Raw genomic sequence first — 23,038 nt, 5'->3', positions numbered from 1 at the left:
CAGCTCAGGATAATTTTGAGAAGACTGGGGGAAAATTTAATGGGATGGGATGGGACACCCAGATTTCCAGCCAGCCCTGGTAACATGGCACTGGGAAATCCCAGTCCAGGGTGAGGCCTGAGGCATCTCTGCTCACAGGTGTTGCTTTGCATTTGAGAATTAAAAACAACATTTTATGTGTTCACAAAAAATGTTAAAATGGAAATGTGGTCAGCTGAGAAATTGATTCTCAGACTGAGCTTTTATGGGACATTTTTAGATATCCTTTCAAGTTCAGTGTTTGAGCTTTCCTTTTTGTACTGGAGTGCCTTGCAGTCATTCAGATGCATAAAAGACTTTTTATAATCACAGGGGTAATAATTTGTTTAATTTGAAATGTATTTGCTGGCTAAAAAAGTCAAATGACCTCTTTAACATCTGGATATGGCATGAAAACCATCCTCAAGAATTTTTCGAAGTAAGAGGTGAAGTTCTTAAATTGGAATAAATTACTTGAAGGTGACATCAAAGATCCATGAGGGCTTTTGGCTTTTTTTGTATGACATGTAAAGGCAGGATCTGAAGGGTGAAGAATGCTCTGTGGTTAGGAACAGAGCTGGGCTTGAGGTATGGCACCAGGCTGTCAGCTGGTATTCCTAAAGCTGCTCAGATTTTTAGCAACCTCGTTGCTGTTTTCCTCCAAGGTGTGAACATCTGGTCAAAGACATTACTAGAACTAATTTGGCTTTGCTGAGTGCAATAGGAAATGAAGGAGGGTGGTAAAATCTGGGCACCAGCAAGGATGAACTGTTCCCCTGATTAAATTCTTCTCCATGGAAAAACATCTTGCAGTCAATGAGGAACAGAAACCTTGGAGCAGTTGTTCCAGTCCTAAAATGTGCTTGTTTTCACAGTCTATAAAAGAGAGCAAGTGTTTCTCGTGTCTGTGGTGACACAGAGCAGTTTGCTGGAGTGTTGAAAGTAGGAAGGAAGATTGGAATCAATGTGGTAGCCATGAATTCAATCTAAATATCCTTCCAAATGCAAGGAGGAGACCACATCACTAGAAAGGAACAGTGCAGTTGGACACAATTTGGATATGAACATGCAAAATTTATAAGAATTCCCTAGTAAAAATTGGATTTTGGCAGCATAGGCAGGGACTGGTGAAATAAATAAATCTGTCCTGCGTGGCACGTGTGATGCTGCAGCGAGTGTGAAACCCATCAAAACTATTGCACAACACTCCAAAGGGAGCAGATGCTTTTTGCTGGCAGAGCTGGATTGTGGGATTCATCTCAAGGCAAATAACTACCTTGTTAAATCAGAATGTGTGATACAGCTGCTGGAAAATAAACACCAGCAGGAGGGGAGGAAATCTCAGGGTGGTTTAATGGACAATGTCAGGGTTAACGGGGGGAAGAATTATAAAAGAGCCCAACTCAAATGGAAACTGGAAGCCCAAAGCAGTGGAAGGTAGAGGTGGCTTTTGCCTGGAGACCCTTTTCAGCCCTGGAAGTGGAGCTCTGTCCACAAAAATGATGTCTGTGGTTTGGCACTGAAGGGAGCAGCACGGTGAATGGTTTTATTTTGAGGTGTTTCTTCTTTCTACGTGCTTAAAAACCAGCCATGAGACACTGACACTGCAATCACCCAGGGATCACAGACCAGGTCCTGAAGAATTTTGTTCCTCAGCGTGGCCAGCTCCTGGCTCTTTATCCCAGCCAGGATTTGGCATCTGCACGGTGCAGCAGCAGTGGGGTTGTGACCCATCTCTAATTTGTGGTGACATTTCAACCCTTCAGCTGAAACCTTCAGCTTAAGGTTTCTCCTGCATCTTATGAATAAACACTCAGTTTGACACTTTTAAATCAACAAGACCTTCTGCCCTGTTCCCCTGGTGGTTTCCTGAGGCAATGAGTGTCTGTATCTTTGTGGTCAGAGGGGATTTGCTTTTTTTCCCCCATGTGTACAAACTGGAGGAGGCAGGAAAGCAAACTTCCCTGTTTATGCATCAATATTTTAATAGCCCACAATTTGAAAAAGCAAACTACTTTGGACACCAGATGTAAGTGGCTTTTCTAAAATGCTCTTTCACTTTGAGATCTGTCGCTGGGTAATACATTGCTTCCTCTGGAGAGCCTGAGGAAGGCCACATATTGCTTCCAGGAGTCTTCAGGACCCATAGAAATGAAATATCTTGTAAAAAGCTTGGATCTTAACTCCTGTTTATTCATCAGTTTAGGCAGTAGTGGTTTCCTGATATTTTCAGCTTCTAGTAGACTTCACTGTGGGGACAATGTGCTGGTCCAGCTTCCCATGCAGCAAAATACTCACATCTCCAGAGTGGGTCAGCCAACACCAGCATTTTTTTAATTACTATTTTTATTTTATTTAATTGTAAGTTCATTTGTATTTTATTTTTAAGGGAGAGCAGCAATATCTTGCCAGGCAATTGAAAACCTGGTGACATATCAAAACAACACTTCATCCTTTTCTTCTTTTTTTTTTCTGCAAGCTTCCCATGCTCCATATTTAGATAAGGAGACTCAGTTTTGCTTTTCTAACTATAGATGAATACTTTTGGAGGCTTGTAATGTGTTCAGCCTGAGTTTTTGGTTTTGTTTGGCTCTCTGTCAAGCAGTTTCTAGATTGTAGATGATATTCTATATTTTTATATGCTCATGACTGGTGTTTTTATTTTGCCATAATGTATTCTGGAAGTTGGATAGTTTCATCAGTCAGAACAGAAATGCAATTCCCAGGACAGTTACATGTTTTGCCAGAGTTACACTTACAGCTGAATTAGTGCTCCATCCCAGCATCTGTGCCTTTCCCACCTAAAAATAAAAAGCATGAAGGAGATCTGTCGCTGGTTAACACAAATTGAACTCAGAACTTTTGTCTCCTCTTCATCCGTTTATTGAACTGCAAAGTGCTTCCTGCAAATTCCTGACTTTCCATCCACAAATGAAGGGGATTACAGAACAGAGGAGGGATTTACTTGCTTTCTGTGCCAGCAGAGAGACACATTCACTTATTTCATGGATGAAAAGGTTCAAACCAAAACACCTCCTGCTTATGGCTGGCTGTCTCTTGGTTTCCATTTCTCTGTGGCAGTGACTGTGCCTGGTGGTGGCTTTGTGCTTCCTCCTCTTTTAGTTTTGGAGCTGTTTTGGTCAGATTTCACTGATTTTACCTGACCCAAACTATGTTGTTGAAGCACACCAGGTGAACATCTGTGCTGACCCTGCTGGGGCTGCACCTTGAATCCTGTGTCCAGTTCTGGGTCCTTCGTGACAAGAAGGACATTGAGGGGCTGGAGAGTGTCCAGGGCAGGGAATGGAGCTGGGAATGGGCTGGGGAATCCCTGAGGGAGCTGGGGAGACTCAGCCTAGAGAAAAGGAGGCTCAGGGGGAATTTCTGTCTCTGCACAACTCCCTGCCAGGAGGGGACACCAGGGGGATTTGGGATCTGGGAACAAGGACAGCAGGAGAGGGAACAGCCTCAGGCTGGGCCAGGAGAGGCTCAGGGTGGATATTGGGACAAATTTCTTCATAGAAGGGCAAAGTTGGAATCCCCATCCCTGGAAGGATTTAAGAGCCATGTGGATGCAGCACTTGGGGACATGGGTTAGTGGTTGAACTTGAAAATGTCAGAGCTTTTTTCCAAGCTGAATGAGTCCATGTTTCTCTGAGTCTTTCTGGCTATTGATGCTGATCTCTACCTCTCCTCTCATGCCACAATAGCTGTGTCCTATTGTTGGATGGAGCCATTTCTTGTGGTGGTGTGCAGCCCTCCACGTCGTGGGAGTTGTGTTTACCCAGGGTTTGAGTCAAATCCATATATAAAAACGTCTGAAGCCCTTTGGGATGGGAAAGGCTTAAAATATTAACCCTAATTAATGGCTCCTTCTCTGGCTGGGTGTAAACAGTGAGTCATGTGCCACTTAGGGGTTTGCATGTTTAGTCCTATTTCTGTGTGCCTGCCTGCAGATTTGTTTTATGGAGTAAACACGGATCCAGCAGAGCCCCAAGGCTTCATCAAAGGAAGAGTTAGAAAAGACAGGGGTAGAAAAGATATTATACATTGCCCAAGGGCATGCAGTGAGTCACTGGGAGAGCTGGGTTTGGGTGCTGGGTGTTCCTGGCTCCCTGCTGGATGTGCTGCAAGGTATGGTCCTTTGCCTGGCACTTTACTGCTGTGGCAAATCTGTGGTTAAAGCAGGAGAATCACGAGTTGGAGTGGTGCTTATGTCACCCTGAAGACATCAGACATTATGTAAAATTTGAAGAATGCACATTTATTAAGTATAGTTATTAAGGGCCCTACACTCACACTCAGTTCACCAGGATTCCTTAACTGGGGATGAGCTTGCCCGTGGCAGGGTGGGAGGGCACAGAGGGTGCTCTGACACCATCCTGTGACAGCAGTGCCACAAGTGCCTGCCTGACACTGCCAGGCTCCCCTTGGGGGCTGCAGAAGGATGTTCTCCCACTCCATCACAGGATTTTGATAGGTTTTATACTGGTTTCATATCAAAACCACGTGTACAATGTAAATAAATACTTGAGTTTGTTTTGGTTTTTTTAATAACAAAAAAATTAATACTGAGTGTGGCAATATTTTAAGCTGTTTTAGAGAGAACCTCCCAAATTTAAAGCCATGACAGCACATATATTCATCATAACCAACTGCTCATGGCATTCTTTAGTAGGGGCACTAATACATTTCCATGCAGTGCTGTCAGTGTGTCAGTTCTGCCCCACACCATGAAATCACAAGGAATAGAGGACATGTTTTCATAGTATGTGCAGGACAAGGAGGTTTTTACAATGTATTTTTTCTTCTGGCAAGGGAAAGGTTAGCCAGACTTTCCAGAAAGCGTGTTGAATCACAGGGGTGACCTGCAGCCAATCCATACAGCATCAGAGCTGGAACTGCAGCCTGGCTAGTATAGGCACAGCCCTGAAAACTCAGCACAATCAGAATTGTATTAGTCACAGATCGTTCCTGTACTTTCTCTCTGCTGCCAGATGCAGTTTTGGCTTTGTGACTGTTGTTACAACTCTGGAACTTTGTATAAATCTTTTAACTTTGTACACCAGTCCTTTTTTTTTTTTTTCCTGTTAATGAAATATAAAAAGTATTCTGTTTTGTTTTGCTTGTCTATGTTTCACTTGCTGATAAATGTCCTCATTCTCTACAAACCATCCCTGTTCAGTGCACTGGGATACAAACAAAAGCCACTTTTTGTCTTCTGTGTGTTTTTTTTCTTTTCTTTTTTTTTTTTTTTAAAGAAGGAAAAGCAGTGCCAAAAAAAGATGCTGGTTTTGAGCAATGACAGCTTGCAAACACGTGCTACGTAAGCTCAATAGCATCTGGCCAGAGGAGGAAGGGCCCTGGCTCCCTGTGTCCAAACAATCCCCATATGGGGCTGTTTGTGCTGCACACAGCACAGCTCATCACAACTGCCTGGTCCTGTCCTGGGACACCCCTGGGAGCCAGGGCTGGAGCAGGGACTGCCCTGGGATCCTGCTGCTGCTTCTCTGCAGTGCTGCTCAAGGGATGGGGAAACCAGAGCTGCTGGATCCTGAGCTAAGCCACAGCCAAAGCTGGGTTTATCTGTGCCTGTGGCACTGATAAGGGCTGTATTTTATCATTATTATTAATTAGCTGGTTGTGATAACTTTCCTCTGAAACGTAACTAGACATGGAAATGCTTTCTCCTTTCTCTGCTGCTTATTCTGTTGCTTTTCCAGCTCACTCTTTTGAACAAAATTATTTTCTTGCTGTCTGCAGACTGAAAGATAAGTTTCCATAAAGCATCTTACCCTCTCTGGTAGCTGGCAATGAATTTTATTGAAACAATCTGCTCATCTGAGTAAAACTTCCCTGGTGGGATTGTAACAAAGCTGGATAAAGGATACACAAGGCCAGCCTTGTTAAACATTAAGACCACAACTTCTGTATTTGCACCAGCATATAGTGATAACTGATACCATTATTTTTTGCTTTCTACTTTGCAGGCATTGTGTTAGGATATTTGAAATAAACTGTAGGTGAAAAATACAAAGTGATGGGAATTTGGGTTAGATTGTAGTACTGACTTTTTGTCCCTATGGATGACTTATTGAGTCAGGCTTTCAAACTGCTCATAACAAAACCCCTTAGGAGCCAGCAATGGGTTTCCAAATCCAACATGTAATATTTTCTCTTTTTGCCAAAACTTAAAATTTTGAAGTAGGTCAACCTTGGAGGAAAGCTAGATCCAAGTTAGTATTGCCAAGTAAAAGATAAATGCCTCCAGAGTTCTGTTTTGATTTTTGGGTTCAGTAACCTAATCCTCCAAATCCCCAAGTCTAAACCTGTATTTATACGTGTCCAGGTTCATTGATGCTAATAGAAATAGTCTAGGGGCATGATTAAACAATGGTTAAATTAGCTGGGGAGGGTCAGGATCATTTAGACAACAGATAAAACAAAAATATTTGAAAACATCTCACATTACTGTAAGTGTAGAATTGACTTTTAAAAGTATGAAGAAAGGGAGAAATGGCACTCAGTGTGTATTGTACAGGCAGGTGATGAATCCAAACAAAAGTATTTATTTGAAGTAGGATCTGTTTCAGAACACCCTTGATTCATTGGCAAGAGTGTGTGGATCCAACCTTCCCTCCCTTTTTTTATTTTTAATTGCTGTACAACGCAGTGTTTGCTGGATTTTAAGAATGTTTTAGTGGGAATGTCTTCAACTATGTGATATTTAATATGTTTAGAGATAAGATCTTGAAAGGAAAGTATAATGGTATCCTCTACTGTCATGAGAGAAAAATCACATAATGTGTGTAAATCTTAACATCTTCAGAGGAAGACATCACTTCATGTAGGAGGCAATATAATTATTTAGAAGAGATTAAAAGAAAGTAAGATGAAGCATTAACTGGTGTCTTGTGAGAATATAAAATGCTTTTAACCGTACATATGCATGTTCAAAACTCTTGGGCTGTTGCTTTCATGATTCTTTAGTGTTCACTCTCAAACAATATCATGTTTTTACTTCAGCAGCTGTTGGCTAATTATTTCAAGAAGTGTTGGAAGTGGCTTATTTCTAGTATCATCAGATGTTTGCTTTGTACAGCAGAACATAAATATTCCTTTGGTCTTTTAATTGTTCTTGATTTAATGGGTACCTGTTGTGGAAGAAGCTCTCCAGTGTAAAGAGCCCACACTGCAGTGCAGAAGCTCGTTGGGATGTTTCTGTACCAACCCACACAAAATACTCAGAGAAAACAAAACAAGCAAAACCCCTGAGGGATAAAATCCTCTCTTTTTTCTTTTCCTCTGCCCTGTGAATGTATTCATCCCTGCGTAACATTTGTTCTGCCAGCGGAGCAGTGTCTGAACATCTGAATTTTCTTTTTTTTTCATTCTATTTTTATTTACAGGGTAAATTGCCAGTTCTTCTGCTAGGTCAGTCTGCAGACCTGAGGCCAGGGGAGTTTGTGGTGGCCATTGGGAGTCCCTTTTCCCTGCAGAACACGGTGACCACGGGCATTGTCAGCACCACGCAGCGCGGGGGCAAGGAGCTGGGGCTGCGCAACTCCGACATGGATTACATCCAGACCGATGCCATCATCAATGTAGGTCCCTCTGAGCTGCTGCCTTCAGCCCCTGCTTTTCTCTGGAGTTTTGCACCACTTCATTAGTGCTTTGTCTCAGTCTCTTCTGCCTTCACTTAGAGCCAGGATTTACAAATACACGATGGAAATGTTTTTTCTCGTGTTCGGGGTTTGGTGGTTTATTAAATCTTACCAGAAAGTACAGAGCATTCAACAGCACTTCCAACCTGCTAGAAGCAAACAAAATGAAGATAGATCCAGCTGCTACTAAGTCTCTTAAAGCTGAACAATCCAATAGAGAATTAACACCTATATTATTTATACTTTAAACCTAATAACTAGATTCCCATGACCCTCAGTGTGGCACTGACTGACCAACCTGAAACTACTGCCTGAAACCCATGAAGGAGAAGGAAGATGAACAATGAAAAAGGCACCACCCAAAATCCTCCATCTTGTCCCATACCTATTACTATATTCTAAAAACCTCAAATTCAAAACCCTTCACCATGTGGAAGCACTATTTCACTATACACCTGTGATTTTAACTCCATCACCCAAATTTGGAACCTTCTCCCAAGGCCTCAGGTCAAAAGCAGTGTTCTCCAGGGGGTCAGTGCCTGACAGCACAGAAAGCTCAAAAACCCCAGGTTTCTGGGATCCAACATTCTCCAGCAGATCCTCTGAAAATTCCTCCTGTGATGCTGTTCTTAGGAGCAGGGAGCATTTTTTTCCATGTAAATCTGGACATCTGCACTGCAGCAGCGCTTGGTTGTCACTTAGAAACCCCCCAAGGAACCCCACCAGGCACAATATCTGCCTTCACTTCAAAATCCTTGCAGATTGCAAGGGAGGAGGCAATATTCTCTGGCAAATAAACAGCTTTTCAAAATCCATCTTGTTTTCTGAAAAAGAAGCCAAACTTAGTTTGAGGATTCAAGTTTGTTTCTGCATTAAGGCAAAACAATAGTTTTTGTACTTCAAGTCTTGGCCTCATAAGAAATCTTCACTAACAGCTCCCAGAGCTGTCCTAAAATCTCAGTTTCTAGTGTGGCACTAAGAAAACAAAAGGAAAACCTTGGCTTTCTTAACTTACTCTGACAGGAGAAGAAAAACTAAGTATTTGCAAAGCTCAGCTAAAATGGGTGATGTTAAAGTGAAGTTTATGGGTTTGGCTGCTTAAGACTGTTCTATTGCATGTATTTATTAGACAATGGAAACAGTAGTACAGAAATATTTCAAGAATCTCTTTTATATTTTGCTTGCAATAAATTAAGAGGCAAATATTAAAATGTGTTCTTAATTTATGTTTGTTTTCAGTATGGGAACTCTGGAGGACCCCTAGTAAATCTGGTAAGAGTTTCTTTAAGTTTGCTTAGTGTTGAACTTCTTGCTTTTAATTTAAAAAAAACAAAATACACCATCCAAACTAACAAAAAAGCAAACTCTCCCCACCAGATATGTGATTGGGAGCTTTTGATATGTGACTGACTACACAAAATTCACATGGTTCTTACTAATCAGTTGTCTGTGTTTATGTTGGCTAAAGGCTACATTTGGATTTCAATATTTAGGGTGTTTATGGTTTGCATAGTTTCAAACAAGTGTAATGTTTTGGGTTTTTTTTTCTCAAGCCTTGCTGTTTATCCTGCAGCTGGCAATTCTTTTCTTTTGCACACTGAAACTCAGCAAAATATTTCTAAAATGTATCTACCCTTCCATTCTGAATCACACCCAAAAAATCCACATGGTTTTAGGATATTAGGGTTTATTAGTCAATACTGTAGAATGAACAGGTTGCAAAACTATGTGAGAGCTCTCAGGTCTCCTGGGGTTGTGTGGGGTTGAGTCGTCAGGAGGCACAGCACAGACTGAAACTCAGAACTACTCAGAGTTTCTGCCTTGGAGGAGATTTGGCAATTTTTTTTCCATCCTATTCACAGCACACTTTCAGTCACACTTAATCTTCACTTTTAAAAAACCTGTAGTTGGACAGTTTTTATCTGAGATGAACCAGAGAAGGAAACTGCTGAGGTTTTAAAAGAGATGACATCAGAGATGTCTCATCCAAAGCTCTTAGAGTTATATTGCCAGGAAAGCTTTTGATTTTGGCAAACTGTATTTTTCTTTATGTTATTATGTAATAGTGGCTCAGGAGCAGTCGGTGCCATGCTTTATGTGGTGCTTGCTGAAATAAACACAGATTAGCTGCAGAATGTGTTTCTCATCTGCTGCAAACATGAGAATTGTCCAGTTTTGATCTCTTCTGCAGCAAGATGAATAATCACATTGATTTTCCAAAATTCCTAAGTAGTGTTTTATCAATAGACTCAAAAAATTACACTTAGAACTTTTAGAAAATTGAAGATCAGCTACAAAGTGTGAATTTGTCTTAGCGACTGCTTGGAAGAAATGATCCATTTCCCTTTCTCCATATTTGCTAATAATGGCTTTTTTTTATTTCTCCAGGATGGTGAAGTAATTGGAATTAACACATTAAAAGTTACAGCAGGCATCTCATTTGCTATCCCATCTGATAAAATAAAGAAGTTCCTAACTGAATCCCATGACAGACAAGCTAAAGGTATTGTACTTCAATGCTTTGAAAGAGGAAAACATGAAAATGAGCTGGTCTGGTGGGTGGCATCACTGCCATCACTTTAAGGTCCCTTCCAACCCAAACCATTCTGTGAAAACTGATAAACCAGAAACCCAACAACCTGCGAGGCTCTTTTGGTCAGGGCAACTGATCACCACCCGTTCTCCTTTTTGTAGGAAAAGCTGTCACCAAAAAGAAATACATTGGCATACGAATGATGTCCCTAACTCCCAGGTAAGTAACCCAGGTGGCTCCTCACCTTTCTGGAGCGTGGTCTCTGCATGCATTTGGATCAAGCTCACGATGTGCAGCAGCGCCCGGGAGGTTTGAGCCAGCACCGTGTGTCTCTGTGCTGGTGACAACTCCAGCCACTCCTTGCCACCTTCTCCTCTGCATCTGCCACCTGGTGGGACTCTCCTATCAGCTAGTTCTTAAATCCTGCCTTTTTCTTCTCCTTAATGCTTCAGAAGAGAATAGCTAGTGGCTGTGGCTTTGTCCTGGGGTTATATCCATGTTGTTGTATGTTTTCGTGGCTTACGTCAGCTACGTGCTTACTTCCATTTCTATAAAATTATTTTCATTAAACAATTCACTTAATGTCAAATGAAGCTTTTGTGTGGACTTGCTTATTCATGCTCAGACTATGAGACTCATGAGCAGGTAATGCCATGTCCTGTAAAAATAACCAGAGGTTTTCCCTTGTGCAGGATCCCCAGGTAGAATAAAGCATTGCAACACATGGGGTTGGGGTTTTTTAGGTGCTCAGGATTGCAGGAGGTGATTCTGCCCCTCTAATCTGCTCTGGGGAGACTCCACCTGCAGTTCTGCATCCAGGTCTGGGGTCCCCAGCACAGGAAGGTCATGGACCTGTTGGAGCCAGACCAGATGAGGCCCCAAAGATGACCAGAGGGGTTGAGGAAGGGCTGAGAGAATTGGGATTATTCAGCCTGGAAAAGAGAAGCTTTGGGCTTGACCTAATTGTGACTTTCCAGTACCTGAAGGGAGCCTCCAAGAAAGATGGAGAGGGACTATTTATCAAGGGCCTGGAGTGACAGGACCAGGGAGAATGGCTTCAAGCTGACAGAGTAGATTTAGATGAGATATTAGGAAAAAAGTCTACGCTGGGAGGGTGGGCAGGCTCTGGCACAGGGTCCCAGAGCAGCTGTGGCTGCCCCTGGATCCCTGGCAGTGCCCAAGGCCAGGTTGGACATTGGGGTTGGAGCACCTGGGACAGTGGGAGGTGTCCCTGCCATGGCAGGGAGTTGGACTGGGTGGGATTTGAGGTCCCCTCCAACCCAAACTATTCTGTGTTCTACGATTGCTAGTTCTAAAGCTTTTAAATGTTTTAACTCAGATTGTCCATACCTATTGAAATGATTGCCTTTACCAGAAGTAGACATTCAAAAAGTGTAATTCCTGAAATATACATCTAAGGGTTAAGATGAATGCTGAAGTGACATACCAATGTGTGTAAAACACCTCAGCTCATGGTTATTAAGTGACTTCAGTAAAATGCGTGGGGGGGTTTTTTCCTGTCTTGACAAAATATTTTTTTTGCTATTTCTTCATTTTTCAGCAAAGCTAGAGAGCTGAAGGATCGCCATAAAGACTTCCCTGATGTTGTCTCTGGGGCCTATGTCATTGAAGTTATTCCAGAAACACCAGCTGAAGCGTAGGTTGAAGTACTTTTTTCTCAAACCACTGCCACTGATTTAAGGGGGTAATGATTGGAGACTGTTCCCTGCTTAACTGGCTTTCTTCATTATGCTAAATTAACACGGTTATGACCATCTGATTGCTATTAGGTTGTCTGCTGGAAATGGGTTTGTGGTTTCAGCCTGGTCCCTGATGGGCAATACTGTAACTCTATCAGGGTATTGCAGGGAAGCCCTGTCAGCCTTCCAGGCCCAAAGGCAGGGATTCAGGGGGTGTGAAAACTCCTTTTTCGTTTTTCTCAGCAACTGCTTCCAAGGCATGTGTTGTACCAATGCCAGTGCTGAATAGAGACTTTTGTTTCTGCACGGCCCCGCTGGTCACTGCAGGACAGCGAGCGAGAAGCTCTGGGTCCACCTTGGAAGAAATGTCCACCTCAGCACTGGCCAAACCCACCAGCTCCCCTGGCACACCCTGGGGATAAAACCCTCTTTGGCAGCAGGCACTCTTCCATGGGAGAGCTTTGTCAGCAGTCGCATTACTGGAAGAGCTTTTGGGTTTGGACAACTGATTTTTTTTCATCCTGTTAGTCAGTATTTGCTCAGAAACTGCCCTGCTGGCTGGTGCCATGTCTGGCTGAAGCCTGGCAGCTGGGCTGTGGTCACTGGCACTGCTCTGGCTGCCTTTTGCTGGAGACACTTTCCTCTCGGGGTTTGCTTGATAGGAAACTGCTCGGTAATCCAGGGCAGGAAATGGGAAACCTTATTCATTTTCTGAAACTAGTGATAATTTAAGAGAGGAGTAAACCTCTGTGGTAACAAAGAGGCTTATGTGGCACCAAAGACATGTAGGCAGAAAGCTGCTTGGGGCAGGCATGCATTACCTCTTAGGGAGGCTGCAGGGGTGGTTGGATGGTGTCTTTTTGGCAGTTTGGGTGTGAGATAAACTGTGGTATGTGTCCAGTGTGCTGTCTGAACTACTGCTGTGTTTGCAGATGATCCTTGCAGGTAGAGCACTGGTGAGTGTCTGTAATGTGAAGGAATGTGTAGGAATTATTTACCTGTTTCAGTGTGGGGCTGGAATTGCTGTCTTGGTGTTTAGGTTCAGCCTGAAGCTGCAGAAAAGTAGTTTTTAGAGTGTGGGCAATAGCAGAGAGTGGGAGAGGGGCTTTAGAGAGGGAGAAGAAATGTGAGGCAATGTAACCTTGTAATGTGAAGGCAGACCCAGATCAGGGTGCTCCATCCAAAGGCTGGCCTGGCAGTTAAAATGCAGCCCATATTGGCTCTGTCCCCCCAGTCCCCTTGTTCAGTGATTTCCTTCTTCTGCTGATCTCTGCAGCACATGCTGGTGAGAAACTGGACCAGAGCTGGAGTGACCTGTCCTGACTGTGAGTCACCTGGAGAGGATGCATGAAAAACCATGCAATGACTTCCTCCACGAACATGTTTTGAGCCATGCCTTCTGTAGGGGACCAGATTTATTGCAAACACTGGCCAAGAGCATCCTGCTTGTAGGAGACACTCGTGTCAGGCGCCTTCTGTGGGTGGAAGAGGCCGATGAGTGGTCTGTGGTTTTGTGAGGGATTATGCTTGTGAAGGGTTGAATCATGTCTGATCTGTCTTGGTTAATTTTTCCATAACTTGGAGCCAGATCGTTGTGCAAGACTGGGCAAGATGTTGTGGTCTGTGGCATCCCTCACCAGCCATTTCTGGGTGCTGGCAGCAGCTCCAGCCTGGGGAGAGACACAGCCCTGGGTCTGCCCCATCTTGTTTGAGTCAGGAAAGTTCAGATTTTGAGGTCAGAAAAAGGGATTTTGGCTGCTATGGGCAGCAGAGGAAGGACACAGTTGATTTTTGGTGACCAAACTAGATAGCTGCATGAGTTATTCTGCTCAGGTTCAAAACATGAAGGATGGGTGAAGTGGCTGCCACCAAGCTCTGTATGGAGAGCAGAGACTGAAATTCCTTGTTAGCACACAGTGCCACTCAGGTTGCTTCTCTATGTATTCAGGAACAAAAGCTTGTGAAATCTCCCTTCTAAAATGAATCTGCTTTGTTGCAATTATTTTAGAAGGCAGATTCAACACGTAGGATCTTTATTACAGAATTAATTGCTATTTGCAATAACGAATTCCTTTGAAGACAGTGAAATACGGGATTCATCAAACTTGTCCACCCATCAGATCCTGAGGTTGCTGCACTTTATTGTAATCTTCACTGCTTCATAAATCCTGATTGCTTTTCTCATTCCTGCCATGTCTGCACAGCTGCTGCTGGGTGGGAAACAGAAATAACCCGGCGATCTTTTCTTTTTCTCCCTAAAAAATAAAACTGCCATTATAATAACCCATTGCTGCTTTGTATTTTCAGTGGTGGCCTGAAGGACAACGATGTGATTATAAGCATCAATGGACAGTCGATAAGCTCAGCCAGTGATGTCAGTGACATTATTAAAAAGGACAGTACGTTGCACATGGTTGTGCGCAGGGGCAACGAAGATGTTATGTTAACAGTAGTTCCCGAAGAAATCGATCCCTAACCAGAAACATGAGCTGGATTTCATGTTTTCTTTTAACAGCAATGGACTGCTTATATTCTCTCTGTGCTGGTACAGGAAACGTTAGACTTCTGACCAACATTCTGCTTGTTCAGTGGATTAGTATTGGCCAACAGAGTAACTTCTACTAGGTTTAAGGTGCAAAATCCGTGTAATTTCACATACTCCAGATGATAATTTTTTTCCTTCTGTATTATGTATGCAATGTATTCTTTACTGGCTTTTACATCCCCCGCTTAACGGATCAATGTTTGCTGTTTGTTGAGTAGATTCCCCGTCATTTCCGCTAAGACTTAAACAAAACAAAACCCACGCACACAATGTGTGTTGTGGCATTCAGGTATTTATAGGTTAGCTGTGTTTTAACTGGAAATGCCATTGTAAAGAGTAGTCGGCTTAAAAGGAAACACAATTGGGAAATAAAGTTTGGTTTATAAACACAAAAGGAATCCCAACCCAAATAACCTCCCGAGGATCCCGTGCAGGACTTTAATACTATGATATTTTCCTAGTGTTATTAAAAGAATTCAACAGTACTTCTTGTGAGTGACTCATTTTGCTTCCCTTGTGGACTGGCTTTCTTTAAATGGTACAGCTGCTTGGGAGGATGTCCTGGTGGTCTCTGTTTAATCATCATTTCATCATGTGACTTATTTTTGAGTATGTGCCTTGCATTTGTGCTTTTGTTCATCACTCCTCCTCAGTGAGGCTGGGTTGAATTTGTCACATTGCCTATGTCTTCCAGATGTTAATGCATTTTCCTTACTGCTTTAATTACAATTTCACCAATGCCTGGAATCTGTTTGCCCACTCTAGAATTTGCCACATGGTGGATCACAGATCCCACACCATTCTGGTTCAGATATTAGGATGTCTGTAACCATTTAGATCTGGGTTTAAGCTCTTTGAAATAGGCCTGGTTTATCCAAATCTGGAGTGCTGGTGTGTGCATAGACCTGGTTTTGACTCTGGGATATTGAGCATTCCTCTAACAGGAATTAATCTTTTTACATATGAATCTTTATACATATGTTCACTGATGCCCTTGAAGTTTGGGGGGGGTGAGTGGGTTTGTCTTGCTGTGAAGGAGAACAATCAACTACACTTAATTACAAGGTAATTACTCATTGGGTAAACAATAGGCTAAGCAGCCTTCTCTTTCCTCTGTCGAAACATGTATTTCAGAGAATAAATCCAAGGGCTGTAGACAAGTTTTGGTGCCTGTCATTCCTAAACAGGCTCTTTTAGAAAAAGAATGTTTTAGTAAATCTCTCCAGCTGGGTAGCTGGCAGTTCTTGATTTTTAAAGCAAGGGCTGTATTCCACCCAAATGCAGCAATAAATCCTCTAGAGCTGGATTCCTGACAGAGCTCTTTCTCCTTTCAGCTGTATTTCAGTTCTGTTTCAGTTTATCCTGATTTGAGGAGCCTCTGTTTCCTCAACTGCCAGTGCCTGCCCTTACTCACCTGGGTCACTGTAAATTTGCACATTAATTAGCAAAAATTAATTGTAGTGTATCTTTCAGTCCTGACAAGATGGAACATCTCATTGCCAACTTGTGCCATGGCTGTGGTAAATCACATGTGTGAAAATCTACCAAAACACTGCAGTGCCAAGCACTGACACTCTGCAATCCTTTCTGGTCCCAAAGATGCAAGGAATGATCTTGTAGTTTCCTACTGAAGTGGTGTTATGTTTTGCAGTCCATTTGTGCCCTGTGTAGCACATAGTGCTACATACAGCTCTCAGCAAAAATGAGTTTAAAAATCACCTGCCTTCTCTAGTATTCCACCTAACCCAACTAGCAAAAATTAAACTAAAGCCCCAGAGTCAGGAAATTGTGTTTAAAGCAGAAGTTATTTTTCATCTGCCTTTTTATTTCAAAACAAGTGCTTGCACAATTTGCAGAGCTGATTGTTTCTCTTTGCTCCTATTGCTTGTTGTTGTGGTCTCTTAATATGCAAGCTCATTAATTTTCTTTGTGTGGGCATTAGGAAAGAAGCAAGTGAAATTCAGTAAATGATTTTCCTGTGTCACTGGGATTAGTGAAATATTTGACCAGAATTCTAGCCCTGAGCTCCATCCAGTGGGATTTGAGATGGTCTCATATTGCAGCCATTCACTTTGAAAGTGGTTTTCTGATTTACCTTTTCTTAATTTGTAATTAATTTCTGCACAGTGGATATTGGTAACCACATGAATATATGGAAAATGTTTAGAATTTACTTTTCTGGTATTCAACCCTGCAGCCACCCAGATGGTTTTTCTAAGTGATTTTTAAGTATCTGAAGTAAGATTACCAATGAGCAGAGATGTGTAAGCAAAGTTTTTCATTAATACAATTAATTACCATTTATTTTTGATGTATTACAGGGTTATAGATCTGGAATGGTTTCTATTCTTTGTTGCTTTAGCACACAGTTCTTTCCAAAATGCAATTGAAAATATTTTGTACAGAGTAGCGTTGGCGCAGTTTGTATAAATATCAGTTTCCTGGAAATTTTATGAAGTGTTGGATGCTATATCAGGGAAATTGGACATTCTGGCTTGATTTTCAGTATCTTGGAACATCTGAAATGGAAACTGGAGTTGCTGTGTGTGATGCTGAGTAGATGGCTACGTGTGCTACACTTGGAGGTAGTTTTGAAATGCAGGTTCACTTATTCCATAAGGGAAAGGTCTTGAGCTATAAAAAATGGTCATGACTAACAATTGTCTGGTTTCTGTGCCTTAGATGCCAAGAACTAAAATCCTGTCATTTTACTGCCAGAGGACTTCTTTTTTCTTTTCTTTTCCCCCTCCTTACCTAGAACTATTTTGTATTCATGTTAAGGTAGTTGAGGATATTTTTAAAACTACATCTTTAAGTAAGGTATGATTAGATTATATAGAGGTTCTTATTGCATATCAGAAAAGTACTGCAGAACTAACTGTACTGATTATATATTAAACTGATTAAAACTGCAGCTGCAAATACCCAGGAGAAATAGAAGTGATGAAGGTAGAAGTCACCAGAAGTCCAGAGAAGTGAATGATGAGTGCAGTGAGAATTCATTTCCATGTGATGGGAGGTCACTGTGTGAGTCCTTTTCAGGTTCTCTCAACCCCCAAACCCCATCTCTTGTGCAAGATGCTGGCAGGGAAGTCAGAGCTGGACATTCTGGTCCCAGGATTTCAGCCAGTTCAGCCTCTTTGTGCCATTCCTCTGTAAATATGGAATAACTTGATCAGTTAAGGATTGTTTATTGCATAAAACCACTGCTAAAAGCAGTGCATATGTAAATTGACTAATTGGGCAGAGAAAGTAGAGAAAGAAACTATGAAAGCAGCTCCAGAATTTAATCTATCAACATCTGCCGGGAAGTTTTCCTCCAATTTTCAGGGTTTTGTTTAGTAGTCATGGTACTGCTGCATCTGTCCCCATAAACTTTCTGAGGAAGTGGGTAATAATTAGCAACTGATTAGAAGAAAAATGAGTCAGAACTAAAGCATACGAGTCAAATTTACTTAATGTGGTAAAGAATTCACTTTAGGAGCTTGGAAATACTGCATAACATGCTGGAGAAGAAAATTAAATATTTTTTCTGGTAATTCCTTTTCTGTTCAGTATTTATGTAGAGACCACAGTGATTTTCAGAAAGTTTGCCATGTGGATATTGGAGGGAAATGACTTTGCTAACAGCAGTGCAGTGTAATCTTCCTTAATGGCGCAGATCACCCCTTCAGAAAGGAAAATACTTTTGTGAGGTGTTATTGATTGAGAAAACTGTGATTTAGGCTGTGTCCATGCAGTGACTGTAGGATTTGTTGTGTCTGCCTGGACAATCCCTTTCCCAAAGTGCCTGGAAGCTGAGAGAGAAGCAGCAGACCTCAGTCCTCCAGGAAAAAAATTTTTTTAATAGAATCAGAGTGGCTTGGGTTGGAAAGGACCTTAAAGACCATCTATTCCCACAGGCAGGGACACCTCCACTGTTCCAGGATGCTCCAAGCCCCATCCAACCTGGCCTTGGACACTTCCAGGGATCCAGGGGCAGCCACAGCTTCTCTGGACAAGCTGTCCATAAGAACCTGTGGACAGGTAAGTCCACGAGAGGGCGAATTGAAGCTAAAAATTCAGCCCCAACCTCTGTGGAAGCTGTGGCTGGATGTGACACTGTGATTTGGGACATTGTGTGTGGCTGTGCTGAGGGGGTGACCTGCAGCAGGACGGGATACAGGTGTCTGTGTAAGTCTGAACTTAGTGTCTGCTCAGAAAGAAGTGCTGAAAGCTGCTCTCATAAAAGTTGATTCCAATCTTCCAAGGAATTGGGCAGTTCTGGCAAGGAAAAGGTAGATTTTGTCTGCATCTCGTCTCTGGTAAGTTCATGTGTCTGGCAAGGAAGGAGAATCGACTGTCTGATTTGGAAAACTAGAATGTTTCAGCAGGCTGTGACTGTTTTAAAATTCTTTGCACTTGTAAGAAAAAGAAATCAACCCACCAACATGCAAATCAACCAGAAAAATGCAAATATAACAGAAAAGGAGCTCTAGCTGCCACTCTCTGGTAAAAAACAAACCTGTAATAAAACCCAGCTGTATTAACAGAAGAATAAATGTTCATTTCCTAACATCTCAATCAACACTTGATTGGAGGTTGGGATACTGAAAGGAAACCTTTCTTTTGAAGAGGAGTTGGCAAAAGAATGCTTCATTTCACCAGTGTGGAATATTTTATTGATGTAACACAGAAGAGTCTACAGCCATGAAAATGTTACATTGGCATAAACAGCTAGGTAAAGGATAATGACACACTGAAGCTATGACATGCATCTTGGTTTTGTTTTGCACTCTAATAGTTTTGTTTTTATTTATCCTCAGCTTAAGGGTTTTAATGTTTGCTTGTTTAATGAAAAAACACTTCCACAGAGAAGGTAGGGCTGTGCAAAAGGAAAAGCTCCCCTGGGATCCGTTCCAGCTTGTGCAGTGAGGGACATTGCAAACCTTTTCACTCCTGCAAAGGGCTTCCTCTGCTCAATTTGCTTTATTGCCTGAAGAACAGGCCAGTATTTTTCTTTCCTTTCAATTAAAAGCCAAAGGTCTCTGCTCAACACTATCTCTGCCCACAAATGTGTTATTTGCTTTGTTATCCAAATTCTGGGCACTGCAGCTCCACTCTGTCACAATGCCTCTGAAGACAGAAGACAATTGTCCCCAGTGATTGTTTTATTCTCTATCTCAGGTCACATTTTCTTTCCTTGTCCTCATTACTGGACACATCTTTTAGTTGGTCCAGGTCTTTTTTGAGGTGCCCAGCCTGGCCACAGTGCATCACTTGCAGCCACATGGAGAGAGTAAAGCTTCACCTTCCAGAGACTCAGAAGATACAGCAGTTCATTTATCTGTAACTAGCATGGAGTGATGTTATATAGGATTATATCCATTTTTTAGCTCTGGTTTCAGTCTGGGAGGGTTTGAAATTGTAGCCTGAAGTTTGCATAAGACATCATGTATTTTCTCATCTTCATCACTGAAGTGCTTCAGACTTGCTTGAACAGAAGTGGTAGAAGCTTTATTCCTAAAATTGAAAGGGTTGATTATTTCATCTACCTCAATCCAGGTGTCATCATATCCAGGTGTTACCAAAGAGAAATCTTTACCTAAATTCAATATAACTTTAATGTGACTACAATATGCTATTAACCACTTATTTTGTGTAATTGTAAATCCTGCTCAACCATTATTCATTACATTCAAATATGATAATTGCCTGTGCAAACCCCTTGATCCAAAATGACATATATAAATTACATTACATTAATGATGTTGCTATTACTAAAACCTGAGATTTGCACTCATTACAGGAGAGAAGTTACAGCAATCTACCAAACATTTGCATTTAACAAAATTACTAATATTTTGAACAAAAATGCACTCTTTCAGAAGAGGTTAACTTCTGGATTTCGGGATGCCCATATTAAAATCTGATCTATAGCAATTCATTTCCTTAAGTCTGTTTTCTTTGCATTTCTCCTGGGCAGCAGGGACTCAGGAGGGTTGATACAGGATTTCTAAAGTGAGCCCATGTCCAAGAGAAGTGTATTTAGGTTCTCCTGTGGAAGTGGGCACTGCTCAGAAAGCCAACAAGACAGGCAGGCAGTGCTGAGCTTACAGGAATGAGACAGCTTTGTGTTTATTTTGACAGGAATTTTTCCTATTTCTGTTGTTTGAGCCATTCTGTGAAAGATCTTGAATGGGAATGTGGAAAAGGTGCCCTGCTGCTTCAGGTGTCATTGAAAGTGAAGTAGTTCAGCAGGTGCTGAAGAGATGGCTGGTGCACTGAGGAAGGTGGCAGGGCTGGGTGTTGACAAGAAACATGATTTTCTGAGAGGGTTTTTGCCTCCAAGTTTTGCCTGACACTTCATTATTGTGATGAGCTGCCTGTATGTATTTTATAAAGTGGAGATTGCAATTCTTACAGCTTTGCAATCTGTTTGAGATCTGCTTTGGGGCATTTTCTCTTTCTGTAATAGATTCCTGCCAAACCTCGGCCACAGCAGGGAAAATGTGCTTCCAGGAGAGTCAGCAAAGAAATAGAATTGTTTTATTTAAAACAATGGCCACAGAAAATGATTTCCAGACACTGGGCAGTGGCTCTGAAGAACAAGGAATGGGAAATGGCACAGACAGCTTTGGTGTGACCCCAAACCTCCTGTGGAAGGCCAGTGCAGGAGTGGGGAACTGGGGCTGTCCCCACTGGGAGCATCAGTGCCAGGCTGCCGCTGTGGCTCCAGGCTAGTCCCTCAGAGCAGGGAGCTGCACTCAGCTGTGGCTGCTCAGTCATGGCTTTGTGAGCACTTGGGTTCCTCTGACTGGGAGGCTCCCAGGATAAGCCTCAAATGTTTGAATTTCTGACATTTGGCGTTGGAAGTCAGTTTTGCTTTCAAATATGACTGCAGAACTCAGTCCTGTGTCTGTGCTGGTCAAACAGCTGTTCCCATCATGAACGATATTTTTGTGCTTTCCATTTTGTCTTTTAAATGATTTTATGGATAGTCTCTCTCCTTTTGAATACAAATGCCCTTGGCTTTGACACTTTTTAGTCTGGCTGTGGTCTTATTTATTTTGTCAGAGTGGCAGAAGTGTTTGATGCAATTACACAAAGTCATATTGAGAAAAGAAGGCAGAACTGCAAAGTTTATAACCAGCAGTTATCAGCCCAGCTGAATTAATGGAACCATTGTCCTAGATTCAAAACCAGGTGGGATGGATTATTTAGGAAGTTGGCCAAATTGTATAGGCAAAAGTATGTTTAATAATACATAGGACTGTTTCTTTATGCACTGGGTGAGAAACTATGTGGGAAAGATTGTCAATATTTGTTTGACAGCAGTATTAAACTTTATTTAATGACAAAACAAAATGTTTCAGCATTTTGGGGGGTGAAGGAACTCATGTCAAGTTGTGAGCATTAGGACCAGCTTTGGGTCTGGAGTTCTTAGTTGCAAGTAAATGCAACTTTTTGAGCTGTGATAGCTGTCAAGTGCTTCTGGTTATCCTTAAGTTTATGGCAACTTTTTTACTCTTCGGGGAAATTTCATGGGACTGTGGTTTAATGGATCATTCCACTAATTATTTTCATTTCTTGGTTCAGCAAACAATAAAATCTTTCAGACCCACCCTCCTCCTGCAAATCACAGCAGTGCATTTTTCAGCCTCTGCTGTCTGTTGGGTAAGAGATCAAATTTGTTCAACAAACATAGGCAAGATCCAAGGGAGATCTGGGACAGATGGAAGCTGAACTGCCCTAAACCTTACCTCTTGCTGGTATCCGTTGCCACAAACCTTGGAGGTATTTCAATTTGGTTATTGGGGCTCAGACATTTAGCAAGTGTCAAAAAGGTCTGAAATGGTGGCAGATACCAGCGAGTGCCAGATGAGGGTACTAAAGACAGGAAAGCAGAAGTTGTTTTCTCTCTGAGCATGGGTGGTTCTCATCTTAAAATGGCTTAAGCAAAGAATTCTGTTCAGCAAAGAATTGGCCCAGGTCAAATGCATCAATCTCATCCCAGAAAACCTACCTAAACACTGGGAGAGGTCTCTCTGCTTCTACCTCCGTGGTGCCAGAGAATTGCAGTAAGGAACAGCTTTCTGCAATTTTAAACATTAGAAAGTGTGGAAACCTCAGTCCTAGTCCCTACTCTGGGTCTCATTGTTGTCTCTGTTGCAATAGTTGTTTATGTAGATCCTAGTATCTAAGACATCCTAGTGACAAGGATATTCTCAAAAAATTATATTTTTCGTATATTTTTCCATTGTCATTGACCCTTTATCTATCTTCACAGCTGCAGGCCTAAGTGTGTTGATTTAAGGAGGGGTGACTTTATGTTCATACAAAGGAATATCTTGTACTCTAACATGGTGTATAAAATATTGGGGTATTTGCTACCAGATAGCAAACAGAGATCAAAGAGTTCCTGTTTTGCACGATGTTCCCTCACTGTAAGGTGAAAGATTTCTGTTCTCTCATAGTTATATTTGCTAAACAAATTTTGTTGCATTCAAAGAGGTTGGTGTTCATTAGCTGGGGTGGGTTGGAGCCAGTGGAGACCTGGGAGAGGGAGGAGTGTTGGAAGCAGATGATGTGCAACCAA

The 23,038-nt window shown here is 42.0% G+C and overlaps 1 protein-coding gene across 1 annotated transcript in view; it reads left to right on the top strand.

Annotated features, from left to right (window-relative positions):
- Positions 1-14,945, top strand: part of HTRA1 (HtrA serine peptidase 1) — a 31,987-nt gene extending 17,042 nt beyond the window's left edge. The window contains 6 exon segments of the mRNA XM_033066265.2: positions 7,428-7,622; positions 8,922-8,954; positions 10,071-10,185; positions 10,377-10,434; positions 11,777-11,872; positions 14,223-14,945. Of these exon segments, the coding sequence (XP_032922156.2) occupies positions 7,428-7,622; positions 8,922-8,954; positions 10,071-10,185; positions 10,377-10,434; positions 11,777-11,872; positions 14,223-14,391 (666 nt within the window). The 3' untranslated portion in view covers positions 14,392-14,945.
- The last annotated feature ends 8,093 nt before the right edge of the window (positions 14,946-23,038 follow it).

This window comes from Catharus ustulatus, chromosome 8 (genome assembly GCF_009819885.2).
Source record: "Catharus ustulatus isolate bCatUst1 chromosome 8, bCatUst1.pri.v2, whole genome shotgun sequence".
Classification (NCBI taxonomy): Eukaryota; Metazoa; Chordata; class Aves; order Passeriformes; family Turdidae; genus Catharus; species Catharus ustulatus.
This window is presented reverse-complemented; position numbering and strand designations above follow the sequence as displayed.